Source organism: Larus michahellis, chromosome 7 (genome assembly GCF_964199755.1).
Source record: "Larus michahellis chromosome 7, bLarMic1.1, whole genome shotgun sequence".
In the NCBI taxonomy this organism is placed as follows: domain Eukaryota; kingdom Metazoa; phylum Chordata; class Aves; order Charadriiformes; family Laridae; genus Larus; species Larus michahellis.
Genome location: NC_133902.1, coordinates 9,867,049 through 9,890,203, shown reverse-complemented (window position 1 = coordinate 9,890,203; position 23,155 = coordinate 9,867,049). Strand labels below are relative to the sequence as shown.

The 23,155-nt window shown below is 41.7% G+C and overlaps 1 protein-coding gene across 3 annotated transcripts in view; it reads right to left on the bottom strand.

Moving 5' to 3' along the window:
* The window catches only part of PITPNM3 (PITPNM family member 3), a 91,236-nt gene that overhangs the window by 64,571 nt on the left and 3,510 nt on the right, over positions 1 to 23,155 (bottom strand). For all 3 annotated transcript variants that reach the window (XM_074595223.1, XM_074595225.1, XM_074595224.1), the window contains one exon: positions 8,065 to 8,160. In XM_074595223.1, the coding sequence (XP_074451324.1) occupies positions 8,065 to 8,160 (96 nt within the window). The remainder of the gene's footprint in view (positions 1 to 8,064; positions 8,161 to 23,155) is intronic.

The following is a 23,155-nucleotide window of genomic DNA, read 5'->3' as shown; positions in this document are numbered from 1 at the left end:
TGATAATGCCAATTACTTTAGCCCACACATATGCTTTCCTCTACCAAAGATACAAGCTCCCGCACCACCCAGAAGGTTTTTCTGAGCATAGAAACGCCTTCTGCCTCTTTTGCTAGTATCTATGCTTTTGTGCACATTTATTTTCCTGACATTTAAACACTTTGTTATTCCTGAAAGGCTGTCTGGGAGAAAGCAGAGACGATACTAAATTAGGAGGAGCTGTGGATTCCCTCGAGGGTAGAGCGGCCTTACAGAGAGATCTGGATAGACTAGAGAGCTGGGCAGTCACCAACCGTATGAAATTTATCAAGAGCAAGTGCTGGATTGGGACAAGTCCCTGGGATGGGACAATCGTGGTTACACATACAAACTGGTGGATGAGAGGCTGGACAGCAGCCCTGTGGAAAGAGATCTAGGGGTTTGGGTTGATGGCAAGTTGAATATGAGTCAACAGTGTGCCCTGGCAGACCAAAGGGCCAACCGTGCATTAAGCACAGCATTGCGAGCTGGTCAAGGGATGCGATTGTCTCACTCCGCACTGAACTGGTGCGGCCCCACCTCGAGTTCTGTGTGCAGCTTTGGGCGCCTCAATATAAGGACATCAAACTATTAGACTGTGTCCAGAGGAAGGCAACCAAGATGGTGGAAGGCCTGAAGGGCAAGACTTACAATGAGAGGCCAAGGTCCCTTGGTTTGTTCAGCTTGGAGAAGACAAGGCTGTGGGGTGCCCTCACTGCAGCCTACAACTTCCTCAAATGGGGCAGGCGGAGGGGAGGCGCTGATCTCTCTCGGGTAACAAGTGATGGGACACAAGGAAATGGGATGAAGCTGCGTCAAGGGAAGTTCAGATGGGACGTTAGGAAAAGATTCTTCACTGAGAGGGTTGTTCACCAAGACATCCCTTGTGCCTTTGCAAAGGGTTTGGTACAATAAGGCTTTTGTACTGGCCAAAGCCTATATGTGATCATTACAAGATACTACACATAAACAATGTTATCTTTGGTTGCTTAGTAGACTAATGACACTTACTGTAGGAATGAAGGAGTCTATTTCTGCATACCACTTCTGGAAATCTATCTGAACAAAACTTGATTTGAAGACCATTTTTGCAAGTTAACTACAAAATAATCAAAACTGGGAAATATTTGTCAAACTCTCTTGGTACAGTGGGTAATCGCTGTTTTGTCTCCTACACAATGTATTTTGAAGTCTGTTCTATGACTTAGCTTGAATACAGACTATGTTCAGCAAATTCCAAGTGCATTTTTTGTTCTTATTAGTCCATGATCCATGCCTCAGCAACTCCAAAAATGCAGTCATCACACTGACCTTCAAAGCATTCTTGAACAATGGATGTTGACAATCAAAAAAAATATTCCATCAAGCACAGTAAACGGTCATATTCCCAAAGACAGAATCCAATAACGTTTCTTACATCAGAGAAACTACCTCATCTAAAATATCTGAATCTTCATCATTTTACCTCTCCTTTTAGACAAAATTTCAAGTATGAGCTGGTGCTCAAAGTTACAATTCCAGTTTCACATGGAATTTGGAAACATTGCTGAAAGCCTCAAGACAGTTGTTTTAAGCACGTGGTAGACGACCATTGAAAAGCACAAAGGCAGCGTGGAGGAAAATCAGCAGAGGCTATTTTTCTTTTCCCTTTCCAACTCTTCCACTCACTAAAGCTTAAGATTTCAATGCAGCTTAAACAATTTAGGTATCCTATTCTCATTGAACACCCAGTGGGAACAGAGCACCATCTCTCATTCTCTTCATGTCTAGATGTCTCCAATACAAATTTAATTTTGATCCACATAAGCAGTTTATCACATATTAAATTATTATCTCTCACTAAAAGACTTTTATTAGAGGATTAACAGCTCAGTAACAGATGTTGTTCATTATCTATACATAGCAGTCACTTTTTATTTCAAGTAACAATTACAAAAAGGCTAGCTACTGTCATTGTAAGCATTTCAGACTACACAGACTGCTCCTGACCTTAAAAGAAGTCTATATTACACACTAAAATCAATATACTTTACACACAGCAATCTGTGCTCAAAAACTAGGAGTATCATGACATTTCTCCCAAATATATTTAAAATATAATATGTAAAATATTATACATACACTTACCCTCTTAATTCCAAACTTTGAAAATCATTCTGCCATAGAAGAGCTGAGACAGTGCACAGACATTCTGATTTTGAAGTAGTTTATATCAAAAAAGAGGATTTAAGAGAATGGAGGCAGTAGACTGTGACAGGGAATATTTGGGATTGTCTTCTGCATTCCAAAATCCAATGCAATATATACAAAGTGTTCTTGCTGAAGTTTGCTTCTGCAGCAGGCACACAGCTGAACAGCTCTGGCTAGCACACGGAATACAGCACGCTAGGTCCAGAACTGTGACTGACAAAAAACGAGGCCCATTTCAGTTGGGCCTGAGCCACTCCTGCTACGTCCTATTCCAGGCAAGCACAGTGAGCGAGGTTTTGGGAGGGAAGGTCGCCTAAGCCTTTGAATCACTTCAGTTTGACAGAAGTGTAGAAAATATTCTCAAGCACAAAGAGGAAGAGGGGTTTGATGGGAGCATGGGTTGCTTTTCAAAAACGAAGATTAAGATTTCGTCTTTCTTTTTTCCAAATTTTTCCAATTTGGGGCTTCTCAATTTATGGGAATTTCAGTATTCTTGATTTTCAGAGCCTGGGTGCTCTGAAAAAACAGACTTAAAAAAACCCAAACAAACTTCAAACAAGACACCCCAATTTTACAGTACTTAAGCAGTCAGTCATGACTTTGTTTTTAATTTGATAGGGGTTTTTAATCCAAAAAGAACCTAGACTAACTTCAGTGAGCTATGAGGTTCCTTTAATGTGCATGAACTCCAGGAAGAGAATATCTTTCCTCACATTTCTGAAGCGTTGTGTGAATCCGGTGCAGCAATAAATTACAGCTCATACATTACTATCATAATCTGCACTAAACAAAATGGGAAATATACCATACATTATGAGAAGTAATGACGCTGGATAAACTCACAGCACTTCACATTGATCAACAATAAAAGTATTCTAAATAAATTTTGGAAGCATGAAATATTGAAACTTATATTGTTATGATATGACAACGTCTGCTATGGACTCAATTCCAGCATCAAATTTGCCATCTGACAAAAGACACTGCACTGGCTTTAAATTACACAGCTAAGTATCTGTAACCAAGACAAACACTATCTATTTGTTTTAGGTAACAGCTAAAAAAGATTTATGAATGGGGAGGTAAAGAAGACTGTTGCATACAGTTTGCACAGAAATACCTGGAAACGTAAATACCTCTATTTGTCTCTTGGAAAGTCCTGTAAGCAGAAAAAGCAAACGGAAGACTACAAGTGGAGTCCATACATTTAATATATGACAAACACCAAAGGCAAAGAGCTACTCTAATACCACGGACGCAGGAGTAGCACTAACAACACGAAGCACTTGGGTCTCTTCCAACGGGTGGTAAACCACAAATCATCAGCAATGAATGCACCCCATGGAAAATAACACGCTTCCAGAAGTGCCATCCACTGATGTTTAAACTGGGGGGGAATGACACCCACTAAAAACTGAGGCAGGTAAAGACAGATATCTTGACATTCACAAGCCATTTTTGCATCACAGCTGTTTCTTAAAATTCTTGTACTTTAGTGAATGAGGGTCAGCATCCTCACACCTCAAGAGGCTTTTTGCTAAGCACAACAAAATTTTACATCACACCGTTGCCTTATAGCACAAACACCCTGATGAGTGTTTAGACCTCCCAAACTTCCACTTCAGTTCATTGGCAGCATTTCCAAATAATATTCAAGTTGCTCAGCAGAGCATTTTAGAATTAAATAAATGAGACTAGTGGATCTATTTTCAGGAGAGGAAGGTGCAGCAAATTAAGAGCAGGTCTTAATTAGCAGAGAGCTACCATAGCCTCTTTCAGGAATAAGAATCTTGAGAAAGCACGCACAGAGCCTGGCTTGAAATATATACCACGCATCTATTGGCTTTCAGCTCTATATGAACATAGTAATACAGAAGGCAGTGCCATAAGGCTCATTTTAAGAAGGCAAAACTAATGACAAAAGTTTTTATGCAGACTAAATAAACTCAGTTGGAGAAAATGAGGTAGCTGTATGCCACACCACCTCTGTGATCTTTAGCAAAGCTGTCAGCAGGCTTTTGACTATAAGATCTGCTACAGTTACACACTTAGGAAGCAAGAAAAAAAAAATGCCCTCACATTCTAAATCAGAAGCCTGATACAGAGATAAAGAAATTATGAAGAAGTTTCTGATAGGTCAGATTCTCACCTGCTGGACTAGTTTAAATCCAGAATAACTGTTGTAGTCAGAGTTCATTTGAACTTAAAAGTAGGTCAGAAAGTGGCTACAGGATCCCCTGCAAGCAGCAACCACCATTTGCATCTTATCACAAACATGATATCAACTGTTAACTTTGCCTCTTCCAAGGGAGTCCACAAAAAGCCTGAAATCACCTCCCAGGTACTTTAATAATAACCATGATCAACAGCTTTCTCTTAAAGACCACTCTAATTTCCAACCACCTCCCAGAAAAGATTTCTCCTAGTCTACAACTGGAAAAATAAAACCCCAGAAATAAAATTAATAGTTTTACATGACTCAGAAAATTAGTGCCCTGAAATAGACCGTATGTATCCACGGTCCATTTATTTTTTACTGACTACCTCATACTGCCTCCTATACAGAATCCAAATAGCACTGCAATTTATCATGCTTCGAGGGTCAAATATTCAACAACAGTTCTCAGGCAAGTTGTGGTAGCCAACCCACAATCAGGCTAAATCAGCTGGAGTTTCACAAGTCAGAATACAAAGATTACAACATCTAAAATCAGGGCCGTTAAGTAATCAGTGAAAGCGATTACTTATTGACTGACTATGAAGTGAAACTCTCTAAATGAGGCTTACAGTAGTTGTACATGTAAATGTTTGCAAATTTGGCCCTAACCTCCCAAGTAACAATATTCAACCCCAAACCCCTATTGCTATAGTCAATCCCAGTGGACTAGGCATGAGGAGAGATGCAGCCAGTCAAACTTAAGCACAGTGGTCATCATCTTACTTAACACTGTGCTTTCTCCCTACAGTGACAGCTTTTCACAGCGCCAAACAGATTCACCTCACTGAGTATCTGCAATTCAGAACAGCATCTTCAACACTCATTTTCACGTGTGTCACAGGGCACTGCTTCTATCACATTACACTTCAGCTGCTTATAATTCTGCTGTAGCTGAAGCCCCTTCCCAGAAGAGCAGAATTCCTCCTGACTGGCAAAGCCAAACCAAGCTCGAAGACCCGATCAACAAGAATGTAGAAAGCTTTTCTGTACTGGTGAATTAATTTACTGTTTACTAGTTCTCTCAGTGCAGGGAGACTTCCATAGACTGAGATGGATTTCAAGGGCATGGATTTTCATGAGACATGACACAAATACCTTGAGATTTTGGTTTTGCCTCCAAAATACAAGAGGACTAGCTGCCACTCTTACGGTTAAAAAAGCAAATAAAAGCTCTATCTACACACATATGCCACACAGAGCCTCTCCCCAAAATTGTGGTTACACATCCACATCAGCTTTGTACCTATGACAATTTATGGCACTCATAATCTGATGTTAAATTCCTAAAATAATGAAGCATCTGTCTGGGGAAAGGAAAAAAACAAACAAACCAAACCTAGGTGCAAGGATCATCTGAATACCAGCTACAATGTCTGTGTGCCTACCCATGACAATAAAGATTACAAGGAACAAATCAGCTTATAACATCTGTATTTTTTTCCTCTCCCTGTGCAGACAGCTGGAACATCCCTGCACTAAAAGTCTCTTTCAGATAAGATAGCCATTTGGTTCAGAACAAGGAGAAAATAATCAGTGCTCAGCAATGTATTTTCTGAAACAAGCATTCATGTGCCTGCACACACACAGAGCTCACAGCTCTGCACTCAGAGCTCTCAAATTCCTCTTCAAATAGAGATGGGTTGCTAAATCCCAGCTCAGAAGTGCAGATGTGAGCTGATTTCAGGCTAAACACGAGCTGGCATCATGATATCAGACAACATATAGTTGAGCTTTGTGCCTCAGCCTACCTATAAGTTTTTATATGTATAAATACCTATAAATTTTTAAAAAACCCTCTCATTTATTTACCTTTCTGGGTCACTTACTTCTTTACTCTTCTATGGATTACTTCTTGTTTCTCAGACATAGAACCCTCTACAGCAGCCAAGTAGTTATTACTGTAAGCCTAGCCGTACAGGAACAGGGAAGAAAACCACTATTTGATGCACATCTCATGCCTCAGACTTCGTAAAGCTCTGATCTGAATACGTATCTTACTACAGGCAACAAATGAGGGAATTTTGTTCCCTGGAACGTACCTGGGCATTGGTTTTTGTTTGTTTGTTTTTTCAACAAAGCAAACCAGAAAACCCCCAGCAAACAAACCTACCATAGCACCTACTATCCTTTCCAATTAAGTCAGAAAGAACATCTGCACCTCTTTTCCTGCACAGTGGCTGTAGCATGCTTGGACAGCCAGGGACTCTTTTCTAGCTGTGGTAAATCAAAGAGGATGCAAGCATGTTTCTGAAAGAACATGAAGTCCACAGTCAATTTCACAGAGATAGAAGGATCCATTAAATCATTTCACCAGACTTCCTGAACAAGCCATATCAAATAGCTTCATCTTGCTATACCTGATTAACCAAACACAAATCATTTGACTTTCATAAAAACATTATTCCAATATCCACCTCCATTTAGAACTGCCTGATTTCAATGGACAGTTGTAGTGTTCTAGGTGAGCCCAGAATTTTGTGCTAAGTTTTCAAATTCCATTTTATTTTGTAAACTTCTCTTCCCCTGACTGATTGAAGTTGTTGCCTACTGGAGGCAGGAGGGGGCGCTTAAAAAAAAAAAATAATCTAACTGTCATGTAAGCAGCTTGTCTTTCAAGTTGAAAGTTGTCATAAATTTTATAGCTACAGTAGGCAATTTAGAGAAAGGAAAGTGGAAAATGAGTGGTTTGCAAGAAAAAAAAAAAAACAAAACAAAAAGCCTAAAGACAAAAGCCAAAGCACTTAACAAGTTTATTCCATCACCCTTCACCGCTGTCTTCCAGGTAACATCAGGACATAAGGACAACTCAGTCTGACCTCAGTAGCCTACCCTATGAAAAGATCATACAGTTGGATTTCTGCTACAGTAGTAGCAGAATTAATCACTCCTTGCTAGTTATTCTCTTCAGAAAAGCAAATTAAATATGTCAGAAAAACCATTAGATTTGGCTCCTACAAACAAAACCAAAACCAGAGTCCCCGTCTCCCACTGCAGGTGGGAGGATCTGTATGCACACAACCTACAAATTTTACTTGTGTTTGAGAACAAAACATGTTAAACATGTTAAAGAGTACGCCAAGATTCAGGGTCTCATCAGATGTTGTAGGGAGCATTCCATTTTGGATTCACCCGATTAAATCCACAAACATTCAGATACTGCTGCTTCTTGAACAAGCAGAGGTCTCTGTCGCTTTAGTCAAAGTTTTGCCAGAGTGGAAGATGTAGGCCATTGGTTTTAAAAGTTGGCCATCAGTAACACAGACAGTCATGGCCTTCATCAGGAACTGTAAACAAGAGCACTCCAACTGTAACATCATATACTACCTGACCTGCAAATAAGCTGGTCCCGAGAGACCCCATGAAGCTCTGTACTGTTGTAGTCAGGCTGTTTCTGATGCCAGATCCAGCCCACGGCAGCTCGCTCATCCACCCCAGCACTTCACCCACCTCCTGTAAATTTAAGTCCATTCACAAATTCTTGAAAGAAGATCTGATGGGTTTTTTTCTGATCTCAGTCTGATGAGGATGACGATGTCAGTTCACTCCCAAAGGAGCTTAGTCTAGAGCTTGGTTAGGAGCTTAGCTTGCTGCAAAATTGGGGAAAGAATGGAGAGGGGAGGACAAAAATGTGTACTGACCTCGCGCATCAAAGAATTCATCATCGGAGCTCTCCACAGAGTCTTTGAGGACATTCTGCATGTGCCACTGAGCACCACTGAATCGACGCGGGCCAGCTGGAAATACAGAGAGACTCACATTAACCCACAGGAATGCTCACCTCCGCTCCAGGCTTAAAGAAAAAAAAATACATTCATAAATAGTTTGTGTAGATGGCACAGGAGGATCATTTTGGTCAGCACACGTACTTTAATCTCAATAGACAGGAAGAGTTCTCAGGATGGCACAAAAATTACACTTCTCGCTTCTGCCTAACAAAAGTCATTAAACCAAGTTCTTGTTAAAGATAAGCCTGCATCACTTTCAGCTAATGCAGTGACTTAAAAAGATACATTCTTCCCTGTTAAAGTCACTAGGCTGTTCAATTCCAATACTCAAACCGCACATTGTTTCTAAGACATGCAGCAGCATTTCCCCAGGACATGGCAGCGGCTCCCATTTAAATTCAATTTCACTTCTAAAAGAAGCACCATCCTATTTAGCTCTCAGATTTACAGACAAACTACTGAATTCTCACTCACTGAGCTGTTTTCATCAGACAGCTTTTTTTGCTGGAGCCTGGGGCTTTCATTTGAAGCTTGCCATTTGAAGACAGGAAGGCACAACCACATTAGAATAGGTACAGTAACAGAGAAAGTCATGACAACTTAGATGGTCCCAAGGGATTATCATACTCAAACTAATGTGTAATTACTAAACCAGAGCTGCCTAACTATATCAGTTGTCCTTATACCTATATCAACCCGACACTAGAAAATAGTAGTGAAATATATTCCTTATATTAGCAATAAAGTCCCCTCCAAATCAGTAGGGAACCAGGGATAAAATCTACCATATCCATAACAACACTACAGCTATTGTAGAAAGGACCTTTGTTAACAAACAGAATAGTGTCCTTGGTTTTATTCATTTCTCCAAATGGTGACATCAGACCTGAAATCTAATATCCTGAGAGCCTGTCCAAAAAAGCATTCTCCTTCTCCCAATAGTAAAAAGCAACTCAAGCAGGGGAGGCATCCTTCTACAATATTCTGGGGGAAACATGCCACTAGGTCACAGCCTTTTGTTCTGCTTTTACTCCATCTATAGCTGAACTAATCAGAAATATAAATGAAAGGTGGAGGGAGGAAGCAGATTTAAGCTGGCCAAGAAGAAAGTAAAAATAATAATCAGTTAATAGAATTTTAGTAGCTTAAAAAAACCCCAAACCCCAAACCCATTCAAAACAATTGGTTATTAAGGAGTCGGTGTTAATTACAAGAGTACTGTGCGTATTGGGAATGTGTCCAGTGGTATTTGGCAGCTAACAGAGAATGCATACAGATCATTACATTTACTGTTACAGATTTCTAGAACCTTTTGTTAATGATAGGGGGTAGCAAACTGAATTATTCCTTACCAAACAACACCTTGCTTTTCCTCTATTCAAATATAAATATCCTAAAACTTATCACTATAGTCGTCAAAATGGTGGTAGAAAGAACACATCTCTGAACTTCTAATGAAGAAAAGCCACTGCTTGGAAGAGCAGGAATTCCAAAATTTCAAAGCATGAGAATGGGAAGCACCACAAAAAAGACAGACTGACAGATAGAAAAGGGAGAATTTGCAAAATTCGGTCTTCGGATAAGAGCTCATACACTACAAAAGCAGAAGAAAGGGATAGTCTGCCTCACCTTTGGAGATGCTAGATCTGAAACATAAAATATAACATTGTTACTCTTAGACGAAAAATTCTTGAGTAAACTAGTCTTTTTCAGCTTATGAAGAACATTAGATTTCCTGATCACAGGCGTTCAGACCTATGAGCAGAAAGAAGCAAGGCAGTAAACAAGGAAATCTATGAAGAACCTGTAAATGAGAGGCAGGTCCACGGAGCATGAGAGCAAGTGTGAGACCAAGAGAATGATGAAAAGGCAAAGGATATCTCAATGATGCCTCGAACATCTCAAGAGCGTTCAGATTTTTCTCTACAAGAAAACACCTCCTCGCTCGGCTACCCTGGTCAACCAAGTATCTGTAGCTGAAGCTGAATTTCTGTGCTACGGAAGTTTATTAAACAACAGGAATATTCAAACTAAGACAGATAGACTTCATCGGTAACACAGAGTTAATGCCTTTTGGGGTGCTGTAGATGCAGACACTCCCATACTGAACAAATATGTCACACTCGGAAAATTCTGCTCAGATTTTCCAGACCAGATGTCTGTACTGATGATAGTTCTTCCAAGGCTAAAAACTGAGGAGTCTGGTTTTCATATATTTTGAGCATTCAGTGACTCTACAAGGAGCCAGAGGACTACATTTGCAGAAACAAACAAACAAACAAAAATGCCGCAACAAAAAATGCCCTCTTATGGCAGCAGATAATTTGTTCTGAAGAGACATTTAGGGACCTGACTTACAGAAGTTAGTTTCTCTGCATTTTTTATAGCCGTATAACTGTATGCCTCTAGTCAGGCACCACAAATGCAGGTATCCAAAGGCAGCAAACACTGGGAAAAAGAACAAACAAAAACAAACCAGAAGCAGCAAGCATTTGGCATTTTGGATAATTATTTTCAGGATTTGTCTTATGATTTTAAAGATTCTCCAATTTTTATGTCAGTCAGCTATGTTTTCCATGGATTGGTGAAGTCTCACTCAATGTGGTCTCGGGCTTCCACAATTCTCCAGTAAAAGCTTAAGACTTAAAACCAGAAGGACCCATTCATTCTTCCTTCCTTTTCTTCTTTGCCTTTCCTAATATCTAGTCCCCTTGCAAAATACAACTTCAAAGAAAAAATACTAAAAGTTACAGGATTAATCCAACAGCTGCAATATGTGGACCAGTTCCTTCTTTTTCATGGTATATGTTTTCTCACCTCCATTTTTACTTGGTTCCTCTGCTGAAGACAGCCAGTTCTTCTGGGAAGAAACTGTCTGCTACTGTTTGTTTTTATCTAACAGATTTTGAGACATTACTATGACAAAGACAGCAAACAGCATCAAAACCACAACAGAAATCACAGAAAAGTAAGGTAGTTTAAGCATCTGGATGATTCACTGATTTGTATCTGATAATAACAAAGGCATTTTCAGCATGGTTTTCTCAATCAAATAAAAATTCATTCAGGTAAAGACATACATGACTGTACTCCACTTCTGCATACCAGAATTGAACTAGAATTTAGAATTAAAGGATACAGAATGTAAGCTATTTATCAAGGAAGTCTCCCGGCACACAGAAAAAAAATATCTAAAAATCAATGTTTCATTTCAGAAAATTTCAACTGGATTGTGAAAATAATCTGATCTGCATTTGACTGGGGGGAACAAGGCACTCTTACAAACAGATTACCTAAATCTCAAGAGAACAACAGAAGAAATTCAGATAAACTCAGTCTTGGTATAAAACTTCTTTTCTTAAGGACTGTATTCATTACTTGACATTATAGCTGTCAAACCCAGATTAATTTGGAGCACAAAAAACCCCCCAGAAGATAGACCTCGGTCCTTCAAGAAATCCAGCTGCCATGTAACAGCACCCACAGTCTTCACATATCAGTGGAGAGGCTGGAGCCATGCTCCATGGATTGTTGATCTCATCCCTCTCCACCAATTACAGGAAAAGCAACACGACACATTTCCATGGGTGCTTGGCTAATCCTTAACAGTTCTCTAAAGCAGGGTTTTTCAGTTGTCAGTAAGCATTTAAAGTCATTACTGCTTTTACTGTGGACTTTGTTTTCACAATACCCTCACAAACACAAACATTTCCTTCCCATTATATTAGAAATAACAGACACCTTGGTGGTTTCAACATTTAAAACACCTACAAGTATATATTACATATAATCATCAACCACAGTAACTTGTTTCCAGCTAAACTCTTCTCCTTCAGGCTCTTCCATATTGCCACCACGGCTCACAAATATCACACCACGTTAATTTATGGTGTCTCCAACGAAATTTCAAGGTCTAATTTGCACGTTGAGCTAGTAATTTCCTAAGGAGCAAAAAAACCCCAAAACCAACAAAACACAACAACCCCAAACCCCCAGTTCTTTAGATACATTGTTTTACAACAGATGCTATCCACAAATTTTACTTTCAGCTTCCCTTGACAAAGTTCCCATTTATCCTTGGTATAAAAGTAGACTTTGGACATTTTCGTTGACAATCTACTTGAATCTCTTAATGGGATGCAGAATAGCAATCCTGACAACTGTGAGTAATGGAAGAGGACAAGATTTTTGGTAGCTGTACTTGAGTTTCACATAGTCTTTAAAACAAAAAAAATCCAATTTTCGCTTCTTAATCCTTTTTTTTTTCTACTAAAGGAAATTAAATCCAAGAAATAAGCCAGTCCATAAAGCACATGTATTACTTGCACAACCTTCAACGGCATAGCTTCTAAACATCTCATAAGCACAAATGCACTTCCCCTTACAGTACTCCTATCAGGTAGGGAAATGATTTTTCTCCCATTCATCATGCAGGGAAAAAGATACATTCCTAAACTAATGGTAGTTAAATTCGTATAGTCTTTCATGTAGACAAGACCTCAGGATCCCCACAGACACTTTGGCATTATTTCACTTTGGCCGCAATTTTTAAGCGCATAAGCTTTCATGCAAGGACCTAGTCTTGGACTGGCATTTAACTTCAGTTTCAAGTCCAAATGCTCCTTTGGGTTGATGACATCAGCATGCAAAAGCTGCGTAGGCTCAATAAGAACAAAATAATCCCTCAGATGCTTCTGAACCTGTTGTAGTCAGTAAGTCTAAATGCCTTTGAGATACCACCTGAATTGTTTTTCAGCAAAAGGAGGTAAAAACAAAACAAGCAGGTTTACAGAATCACAGAATGGCTGAAGTCAGAAGGGACTGGTGCCCATTGCTTCTAGTCCTGTCAACTGGGCACCACCAAAAAGAAGCTGGCTCCATCTTCTTTACACCCTCCCTTCAGATATTTGTTTAGCTGGTGAGAGCAATACAAGACCATCAACCAAACACCTCAAATACAACAGAAGAAACACCGATGAGTACTGCTGTCACCTCACCACTCCGTTTACAAGACTATCTTCCCCATCCACTACACTCAAGACAAACACACTTCCAACTTCTACAGACCACCATTAAGCAAAGGTATCATGGCTGATACCTATTACTACATCCTACATTACTACACCTAGCTGCTGCAAAGCGTATTCATCGCAGCAAAGCAGAGAACATTCTTCCTCCTCAATGACGCATAACTTCCCAAGGCCAGCCCACTAACAGTAATTACAGAACACAGTTGATGATTGCATTTAAATCCCCACAGCGTGCAGAAAACTGGCTCCTACTGAAGCCACGTTTGGCAGTCTTATTAGAGAGAGAATGCTAAACAAAAGCTTAAAAAAGTATGTTTCTTCTAACCGAAGCAGCAGTACTAGTAAGCATTCATTTCACATTTTCACCTTTTTCACCTCTGTTTTAATTTCTGTTTAAGAAAACCTCTGTAACAATATACGATGTTTTTAAAGGTTGCAATTTTTTAAACCATCAGACCAATATGGAAGTTATTTCAGGCTTCTACTTAACAAAGTAATGGGCATATTTAAATTGTTTGTTAAAAGATGCTACTGCAAAAGCCCCACACAATATGCCATCAGGCTCTAAGATCACATTTGGTACTGTATTTTTTTTTGTCACGCATCCACTTGAAAAAACTCTCAATTATGGATTCACCTGATACAGTAAGTATGATTCATTGAAGACTCAGTCCTCATTATGATTATCATTCATTTGCTATGATTCATTGATACAGTAGAGCACTATTTAAAGACTTCGTAACAGCCGCCACTTTTCCTATACTCCCAGTTCCCTCAAAAATACAGATAAATTTGTACTCATTTTAAGAAAAAGAGAAGATGATCCTCACCCTGAGCTGTTTCCAGACCAAAATAAGGAACAATAAAGCCAAGGCAGACAATTGTGTGCATGCCGGTGTTTGCAAGTGTGCAGGTAAAACCCCTTGTGACATGAAAGAAGTGTCCTAGAGAGACAGTTCTCACCCGTGCGCCTCAAGCTTACACTGCTTAATTGCATAAATGGCACAAAAGGGCATGGAACTTCACTAGAAAGGCAGCAATCCACAAATTCCGTAATGGCAACGGTGGTGGAAGAATCATGAAAAACAGTCTCCTATTTCTGGCGCCTGCAGATTTTCACACTGCACTTTCTTTTGGCTTTTAGTGTTTACTATCAATAAAGAAAACTCTAAGAGTTCTGAGACAGATCAGGTGATTCTAAAACTCTAACAAGTTTTGTAGAAGTTTTCTTTTTAAAATCAAAATGTTGAAATAGGCCACATCTCAACTGATTTGAGTTTAGAGGACTTTGATTTGAAAATATTGAAAAGTTGACCTTCCTATCTAAGATTCTAATTGAATCTTACCCGTTAATAGTTTTACGTCCTTACTGGAACAGGAAGTATTAGCAGGTCTATTTTATGGACAGGCACTCCCAGGCATAAACAAATGAAGCAGATGGATCCAAGCCTGATTTTTATCACTTAAATTCCTTCTTATACAGATGACGAAAGGCTAAGGGAACAAGGCTTGTTCAACCTGGAAATGAGAAGGCTTCAGGGGAGCAGACAGCAGCCTGCCAGTGCCCGAGAGGAAGGTGCCGAGGAGGCAGAGCAACGTCTTCACAGTGGTGCAGGAGGCACTTGGGTGTAGGTAGAACAAGCACAAGAGCATGTGCATGTGAATGAAATTGCGGTGTAGCCACTCCAACTTGGAAGATAAAAATACTCCTTGTGATGACACATAGCGCACTCTGATCAGAGGGAACGCATAGAAGAGAATGCCAATAAGCTCCTATTGCCGCAATCGTACAGACTGCATTTCTGAGCAGGCCGAGGTTCCGCACGTTGTCAGTACCTCAGTGACGGGCAGCTCTGCAACACCCTGCTCTACCGCAGAAAGGGACAGGTTCGGTCACTTCAGAAAAAGTCGCCAGAGACTGAAGCCCACTGTGCACAAAGCAACCAGAGCAAAAACCTGCAAGGTAAAAGCATGACTCTCCTTTCTGGGGAGAAGCACTGACCATGCATAACCCTGTTACAGACTTAAGGAAGCACGTATGTCAAAGGGATCACTGGACTCCTGTCCAAAAGGGTGTGTTGCCCAGCAACAACAACAAAAAGAATAGTTGGAAGAGTAACAACCTACAGTAACAACTTTATTTATACGTAAAGAAAAGTCTCAGAAGATCTTTGTAGCTGGGAATGGTGGTAAAAGCTGGGAATGGTGGTAAAGGGCAGGGAAGAAAAGCGGGCACCTTTCCTGAAGCAAGTTAAAGGAATTAAGAAAGACTGCGCAAGAATCCATAGAGGAGCAAATCCATTTCAAAACCAATGGTATGACAAAGAATTGAAAAAAGGACAGCAGATCAAAGCTGAAGCTAATTGAAGCATTAATGCTTCATTGCATCTATTTCCATTTTCACTTCCTTTTGAATATGTTACCAAAAAATACACTGGCACGCTGTCCACTTCCCGGTGGCATCTGTCGGGTTTCAGACAGCTGACGTGCAGGTGACATGCAGGTCTGCTAAGACACAGAACTTGCCCGGATATCCTTCCAAACCCACTATGTTGTACATGGAGGCAGAGCAAGAAGTCAGTAGTTGCACTAACACTTTCAACTTAAATTCAAAAGACCATGAGCACCTCCCTAGCCAACACCTTTCTAGTGTTACTTAATCTGGATTAAGTACCTCCTGATGAATAACGCTGAAGGAACTTCTGCCCAAATAAGAGCCTAAAATGCCTTGCAGAGATCATTGCTTTTTTTGCCAGAATAAAAAGCTTTCCATTTCAGCCACTAGAATTTGCTGGGAAGGAAGGAAGGGAGAAGGCTATATAGGCATAAAATTGTAAAGACAAGTACTCAGAAGAAAACAGCAGCTCCCTGGAGAAGAACTGCCACTAGCCTGGCTGGAAATCAGTAAAAGTGCTGGACCCACAAAGAAAGGTCATGATTCCAGTGACCTTGGAGTTGGATGTGGACTGTGAAGGGAGGGCAGGGAAAAGTGTCACAAATCTCCAGGCATAAATTCTGGCTACGAGAAAAGCCCTTGGGAGCATCAGTTTTATTATACTGCACTAGGAATGCTTCTAGATTTAGAAGCAGTTTAAACATAGCCACAGTCAGCAGCACAAGTCTGCGTAAGCTCACTGCAGCAGTTCTTCACATCTACATTTATTTGCTGGCTGGACTGCATTGCATCGCCCCAACACATTAGTCTTATTGAGTCTGCTTCCTTCTGTGCCAACAGATTAGCATTAGCCACCTTAATAGGACTCTATTAACATTTCTTGATTGCATTAGACACTGGCATTGCCTGGACTCACTGATTTGATTTACAGTGGCAACTGACGCATATTTTATTTTATTATTTTGTTTCAGAGAATGGAAAGGCTAGCCCTACTTCAAAATACAGGCTAACTCCTCAGTAATGACACTGGATGCTTCTATGTCAGCGAACTTTATCGGATTTGTTGACTGACTCTTAGCAGGCAGATTTCAGCATTTTTTGCAAGCAAGGTAGGAACTTACATTTCATTTCAGTTGTTCAGTGCCACAATTTCTGAGGATAGAAGGGGAAACCAAGTAGAAATACAATGCCTTTAACAGAAACCCACTACATCACTAATTTGCCGGTTGCAACGGCTGAACTAGAAGCACATGTAGTAGTTCCCATAGGCTGCTGAGGCTGCACGACAGACTGACAGCAGGATACACAGGGAACGTTTCCAAGTGGCAGAAGGAGAGTTCACAGAAATGCACAGGTGCTTTTCTTCTAGGAGAAGCAGAAGCAGTTTCCTACCTAAACTGTTCTCTTTTGCAAAGTACTGCAGGTCGCTACACTCACCTATTACAGAGAGAGCTGACTGGGGGCTTGCCCTGAGTGCACAGCCACAAAAACAGTGGGGAGAAGACAAAAGCAGAGCCATCTTGCAGCACCATGCACAGAAGCTGAATTCTCTAGTTAGGCTAGCACTAATTGCAGTTAATATTAATTATAATTAAGGTTACAATCAGTGATCTTCTTCTGTAAAAGTTTTGCTTTTTTTCTTCAACAAAGAACAGCTGGAATTCCATTGGTACTTTCCTGCGTCTGTGATCTGTTGGCGTGAAATGAGGTGATGCGATGCATGAGTAAAATGCAACTTTGAACAGAACTCTCTTGATTTTCCCTTTACTAAATCATTTCACATTTTAATTTTTCTGTGGTTGACGCTACCACATATCTGCACAAAGACAACTCTTGCAGGACCTACAAAAAACAATTTCCCACATCATGGATATACTAGATCTGGCTTTGTGACTCACCACACTTCACCATACATCCCAACCTCACAGTAGGTCTCATTATGTAACTTCCTAATTAAAAGCGAAGCCACTTCCGAATGCCGTTGAAAAAGAATCAGTTAAAGTAAGATTTTTAGATTTATAATATGCTCATTAGCCAATTTACCCACATTAGATATTGATTTCCTTATCACTAAGATGTATAAATAAGGATCACAGCTGAAACCTATGTCCTGTACAGCAGGAGCTTCCGTAAGGGCGAGAACAGCAGACACAATCAGTTGCATCCTTTTGTGACAGGCAGTAAAATAGCTAACTGACCCCACACTGGAATGAGCACCTAAACTCATCCCTGAAGAACGCTCAGCCACTGTGACCCTCATTTCCAAAAAAATAAAATAAATAAAAAGAAAATAACTAAATCCTCTTCCCAGGAATGTCCAGGATCTTATTTGACTAAGAACTGCTACAGAAATAATTCCATGTCCTATTATGTGACACTCGTACTTCTGATTGAGGGCAAGTCAGACTGCACCTCAGTCTGATAGCACCCAAATTTAGATGCAAGGCAAATTCCATCCTTGGTGTTTAGTGACTGTACATAGTTCCAGCAAACTGCAGAAGCAGTTCCCACTCATGTATCGGCAGCTTCTAAGGCTATCCATCCAAAGAAGAAAAAATCCCACTACGATCATGTAATCTCCGATACATTCCACAAATAGACCTAAGGAGCAGAACAGCCACGGGAAAGGCCAATTCCACTTTCACCCACAAACAGCAGCAGAGCTCATCTTCTCATAGTCTCATGAGCAATTTATCCACTAAATCAACCGTAGTTGAAAAGTGTATATAAGAGAAGAATCTGGCCTAGTTTCTCCTGGTCAGGAGGCGTAAACCCAAATTCTTTCCAAAGGTTATTTTTTTAAGAAATGTGACAAACTGGCAGTGATATGACAATTGAGCAGTGTATGAGTGCACTTCATTCCATGTGATCTAAGGGTATTTCTAAAGGAGAGAAAAAAAAAAAAACCACTCACAGACCTTACTGGTCTGTATTCAACATTCTCAGAATTAAGGAAATGGAAGCAGAAAAACAGAGAAGAAGTGAAGTAAGGCCTAAGATGATCTGAAAAGCACTTTAAGAAACAAAGGTCTTCCTCTGAAAATTGAATAGCTAATGCTGCTGATTCCTGACTTGAATTTAACCACTTGCCTATATCATTTTAAAAGGCCTGGTGTCCAAAACCCACTCATCCTATAAGTCCCAAACATCCTAAGGCAGAAAGTCTCACCACTGTCACTCAACAATTCCACAACGTACCAAAAATGCTGTTTCAATATTACTTGGTCAGGAGAAAGAGAAGGTCATCTGCCTGTTCCATTCCAGTAACCGGCAATACCTCTGACTTCAAATAAACCAATGCTGTGGACAGCAGGCCCCAGTTCTTTAGGTGCAATACACGGGGAGATGAAATGTGTGCAGAGGACAGTAATACCTCCTGTGAAATGGAAGGAACATTTGCCTGCGGAAACGATGTCCTCTAGCGGACAGCACGCTTGACCGAGATACAGGGCTCTGCCACTGGATCTAATGAGTTGAAAAGTCATTTTACAAATGCCCCGGGGAAGCCTAGCCCTGTGGTGAAACCACAGCCATGTTACCTTTCTTCACTGGCTCTGCCTTTTCCTCAGCTTGAATTAGCATTTACAAACACTGACTGCAGCTGAAAAAGAAAACTGTGACTTGAGCCATTGCTGTTTGCAGCAGAACTTCACCAGCAAGATCAGCACAAACACTTTGGGAATGAAATAGCAATGATTTTACACCTGAAGCACGTTGGTGAGGGGGCACAGTAGCAGAACAGTAGGCAGAGTCCTGAAGCATCAGTTTAAGAATCACCCCAGCATCTCTGAAAGGCCCTCCTCTCCTTAACAATGCGTGAATCAATGGTGACCTTGTCAGGCAAACAGGATAGATGGAAAGAAAGCAGGCAGATCTTAATGCCAGTCACAGCAGCCCATCATGCACTGGCAGCGTCACTAATGAACCGGGCAGCCCAACAAACCTCCCAGGCTCAGCTGTGCTCGTACCCAGCCTTCCAGGAAGATGCAGCCTGGGATAAGAACAGCGGTTATCATTGGACGCGATTACAGCAGTGGGCTTTCCTGCAAAACTAATTCAATACGATTCACGTCACTGCCATACTATCACGGATTTAGAGCTCTGCAGCAGGCCCAGAAGTTTGCTACATCTTTTGCTTGCTAATAATCATTTGCCAATCAAGCCTCAACATAAGCACGTGCCACAGACGGGCGACCATAAAAAAACCACTCCTGAATACTACTACCACACTAACCTAGCTAGCAGAGACAAAATAGCACACAATGTTCTCGTAGCTACTGAAAAATCAGTCTTTTACATAGCACGCTATTGAAGATTGAATTAATCTCAATTTAAAAAAAAATCAAAAATAGACTCTGTTGCACAGATGAAAGCATTTCCACTTGTCAAAACTTGTATTAGAACTGTGATCATTTTGAATTCAGGGAAGGTTTTCCTAATAAAATTTAAAAAGCACAAGTTATTTTTCCATTTGGAAAGAGGTGCTGAGTAGAAGGAATGATCTTTGCTGCTGCCATTGACTGTTGTTGCATAATACTACTTCTTTCTGTTCACTGGTTTCAGATGCTTCCTGCCTACCCATTAAGTGATTTAACTGAGCTACCCACACAGTGTTACCTAGTGACTACGCAGTTAAGACTAACTGGAGGCCAAAATTACTCACTGTTATTTTCTAGTTACGTTTTATTTCTTCTTTGGCAGATGTAAAACTGAAGATGTAGTTTAAAAAGATGTGAATTTAACTACTGGAGGCGCTCCTCAGGCTCAGGAGCTCAGGCAAGACAACAGAGGGAGGCGATGATCCTCCTTCCAATTGTTCCAGAGCGAAAACTCAAGTACGCTCAGAGTAAGCCCTCACCTGTGCACAGACCACCAGAAAAGAAGGACCATATATGCCATTATTGTCAGCAGAGCCACACAGAATTCATCCAAAGTCACTCCATCAATCCACAGCAGAGACTGAAACTGAAATAATACCAGTTGAAATTGCAATAAAATCCACTGCAAGTGGAAGGGACTGGCGGGGGAGTGGGAGGCCTACAGAAGTGTGTGAGGCCGAAGTGGGACAGGTGGAGGCCAGACGGGGAGAGGGAGAAAAATAAAAGCAGGAGGCGAGAGGGAGGTCGGAGAGAGAGAGCACACAAGGCCAAGGGGGATAGGGAAGGAAAAAGTGGAAGGCCAAGGAGGACAGCACTCACAGGGGGAAGTGTGAGGCCAGATGGATGGAGGACAGAAGGAGGAAAATAAAAAAGAAAACGTGATGGGAGAGATGGAGGGAGAGATTGAGAGGAAGGGGTGGGCTGAGGCGGAGACCGCAGGAGGCCAAGGGCGAGAGCATCACGCGAGGCCAACGGGATGGGGTGGCTGGAGAGGGAGCAGGCAGCTGAGGGGGAACGGGTGGCCAAGGGGGAGAGCACGCAAGGCCAGAGGAAGATGGGGAGCCAGAGTGGCGAAGGGGGAGCCCCAAAGGAGAGAGGGGGAAGAGGGCAAAAGAGTGGAAGGCCAGGGGAGAACGGGAGGAAAACAGGGAGCCAGAGAGAAGAGGCAAATAAAGGAGCAGGAGGTCAATGCAGGGGGGAGAGGCGTCCCACCAACCTAACTGGTAGTGCCTATAAGGGATGTGATCCTGTTTCCTCCTTCCCATCAGGGAGGGCAGTCACCTGGCCCTGCAGCTGAGCCAATAAAGACCGTAAAACCAGCAGAAAACAAACTTTCCAAAAATTTAAGAAAACAAATAGCCTTCCACCTGTTTGGTTCCCAGAACTAGACTGCGGAAGAGCTGGGGAAGCTTGGGAGCTGGCATGGGAAAGAGGCAGAAATACACAAGATTTCTCTTACTGTTGGCAGCAAGCTACCAGATCGTCAAACCATACCTTCTGTTCACGACCTGCAGTACTCTACGGGCTGAGTCCTGACCTGCTGAAGCCTATGTATGTTTACAGCCTTGTGAACTGCAGACTTGGAAGCATTGCTGGCACTTCAGAAAGAGGACAGGAGAGGAAGAATTAATAGGGACAGAAGTGGGAACTTTGAGAACAAGCACGAGGAGAAAGTTCCCGGTTTAAGAGGCAGCAAGTTGAAAGGCAAGAAGAAATCAGGACCGTTTAAGTGGGAGAAAAGGAGAAGAAAGGTAATCCTGAAAGGGCAATAAATCAAGCAGGGTCTCAGAGTGAGCAAAGTCACTAAGTTTATCAGAGAAGCCGCAGCCCAGAGAAGAGATGTTACAATACTCCCTCTGAGAGCAGTCCTGGGCTGACAGAGGCAGTGTACTGAGACAGGATTTCTAAGAGATGGGAAAAGGGCTGACAGGTACAAAGGAAAAACTGAGAGGTGAAAAGAAGCATTAAAGGAAGAATAAAGTGGTCAATTTTGGAAAGAAAGCATCTTATGACAGGAAACGGAGAGGAGAAGCAGCTTGAAGACAGTCAGCAACATCAAGCAAGTACCAGGAAAGGCTAGGAAGCGGAAAGGGTCAGGAGCTCCCTTTATTCTAATTATGGGTGCATCAGCCCCTAAATAAAAATCAAAAGGAGAGCAAAGAGCATAGCTGACAAAGCCAGTGACATAGTTAAAGGCAGAAGAAAGTCCACAAAAAATGCAGCTTCCCTTATCAAGAAGTCAAATGAAAGTGCTAACTGAAGGAACAGTCCAGATACCGCTGTGGTCAGAAGTATCCAATATAACCATAACCAACTCTTCTCTCCCATTCCTCACTCAGTGTCATTCCTCTCATAGCAATTCAGCAATAACAAGTCATAGAATCACAGAATTGTCAGGGTTGGAAGGGACCTTAAAGATCATCTAGTTCCAACCCCCCTGCCCTGGGCAGGGACATCTCCCACTACATCAGCTTACTCAGAGCCCCATCCAGCCTGGCCTTAAAAACTTCCAGGGATGGGGCTTCCACCACCTCTCTGGGCAACCTGTTCCACGGTCTCACCACCCTCATGGTGAAGAACTTCTTCCCAACTTCCAGTCTGAATCGACCCATCTCTAGTTTTAATCCATTCCCTCTGGTCCTACCATGACCCGACACCCTAAAAAGTCCCTCCCCAGCTTTCTTGTAGGCCCCCTTAAGATATTGGTAGGCCACTATGAGGTCTCCTCGGAGCCTTCTTTTCTCCAGACTGAACAACCCCAACTCTCCCAGTCTGTCCTCATAGGAGAGGTGCTCCAGCCCTCTGATCATCCTCGTGGCCCTTCTCTGGACACGTTCCAGCACGTCCATCTCTCTCTTGTAGTAGGGGCTCCAGAACTGGACGCAGTACTCCAGGTGGGGTCTCACGAGAGTGGAGCAGAGGGGGAGAATCACCTCCCTCGACCTGCTGGCCACGCTTCTCCTGATGCAGCCCAGGATACAATTGGCTTTCTGGGCTGCAAGTGCACACTGACGGCTCATGTTGGGCCTCTCATCCACCAGCACCCCCAAGTCCTTTTCTTCAGGGCTGCTCTCAAGCCAGTCGCTGCCCAGCCTATATCGGTGCTTGGGATTGCCCCAACCCAGATGGAGGACCTTGCACTTGGTCTTGTTGAACTTCATGAGGTTGGCATGGGCCCACCTCTCCAGCCTGTCAATCTC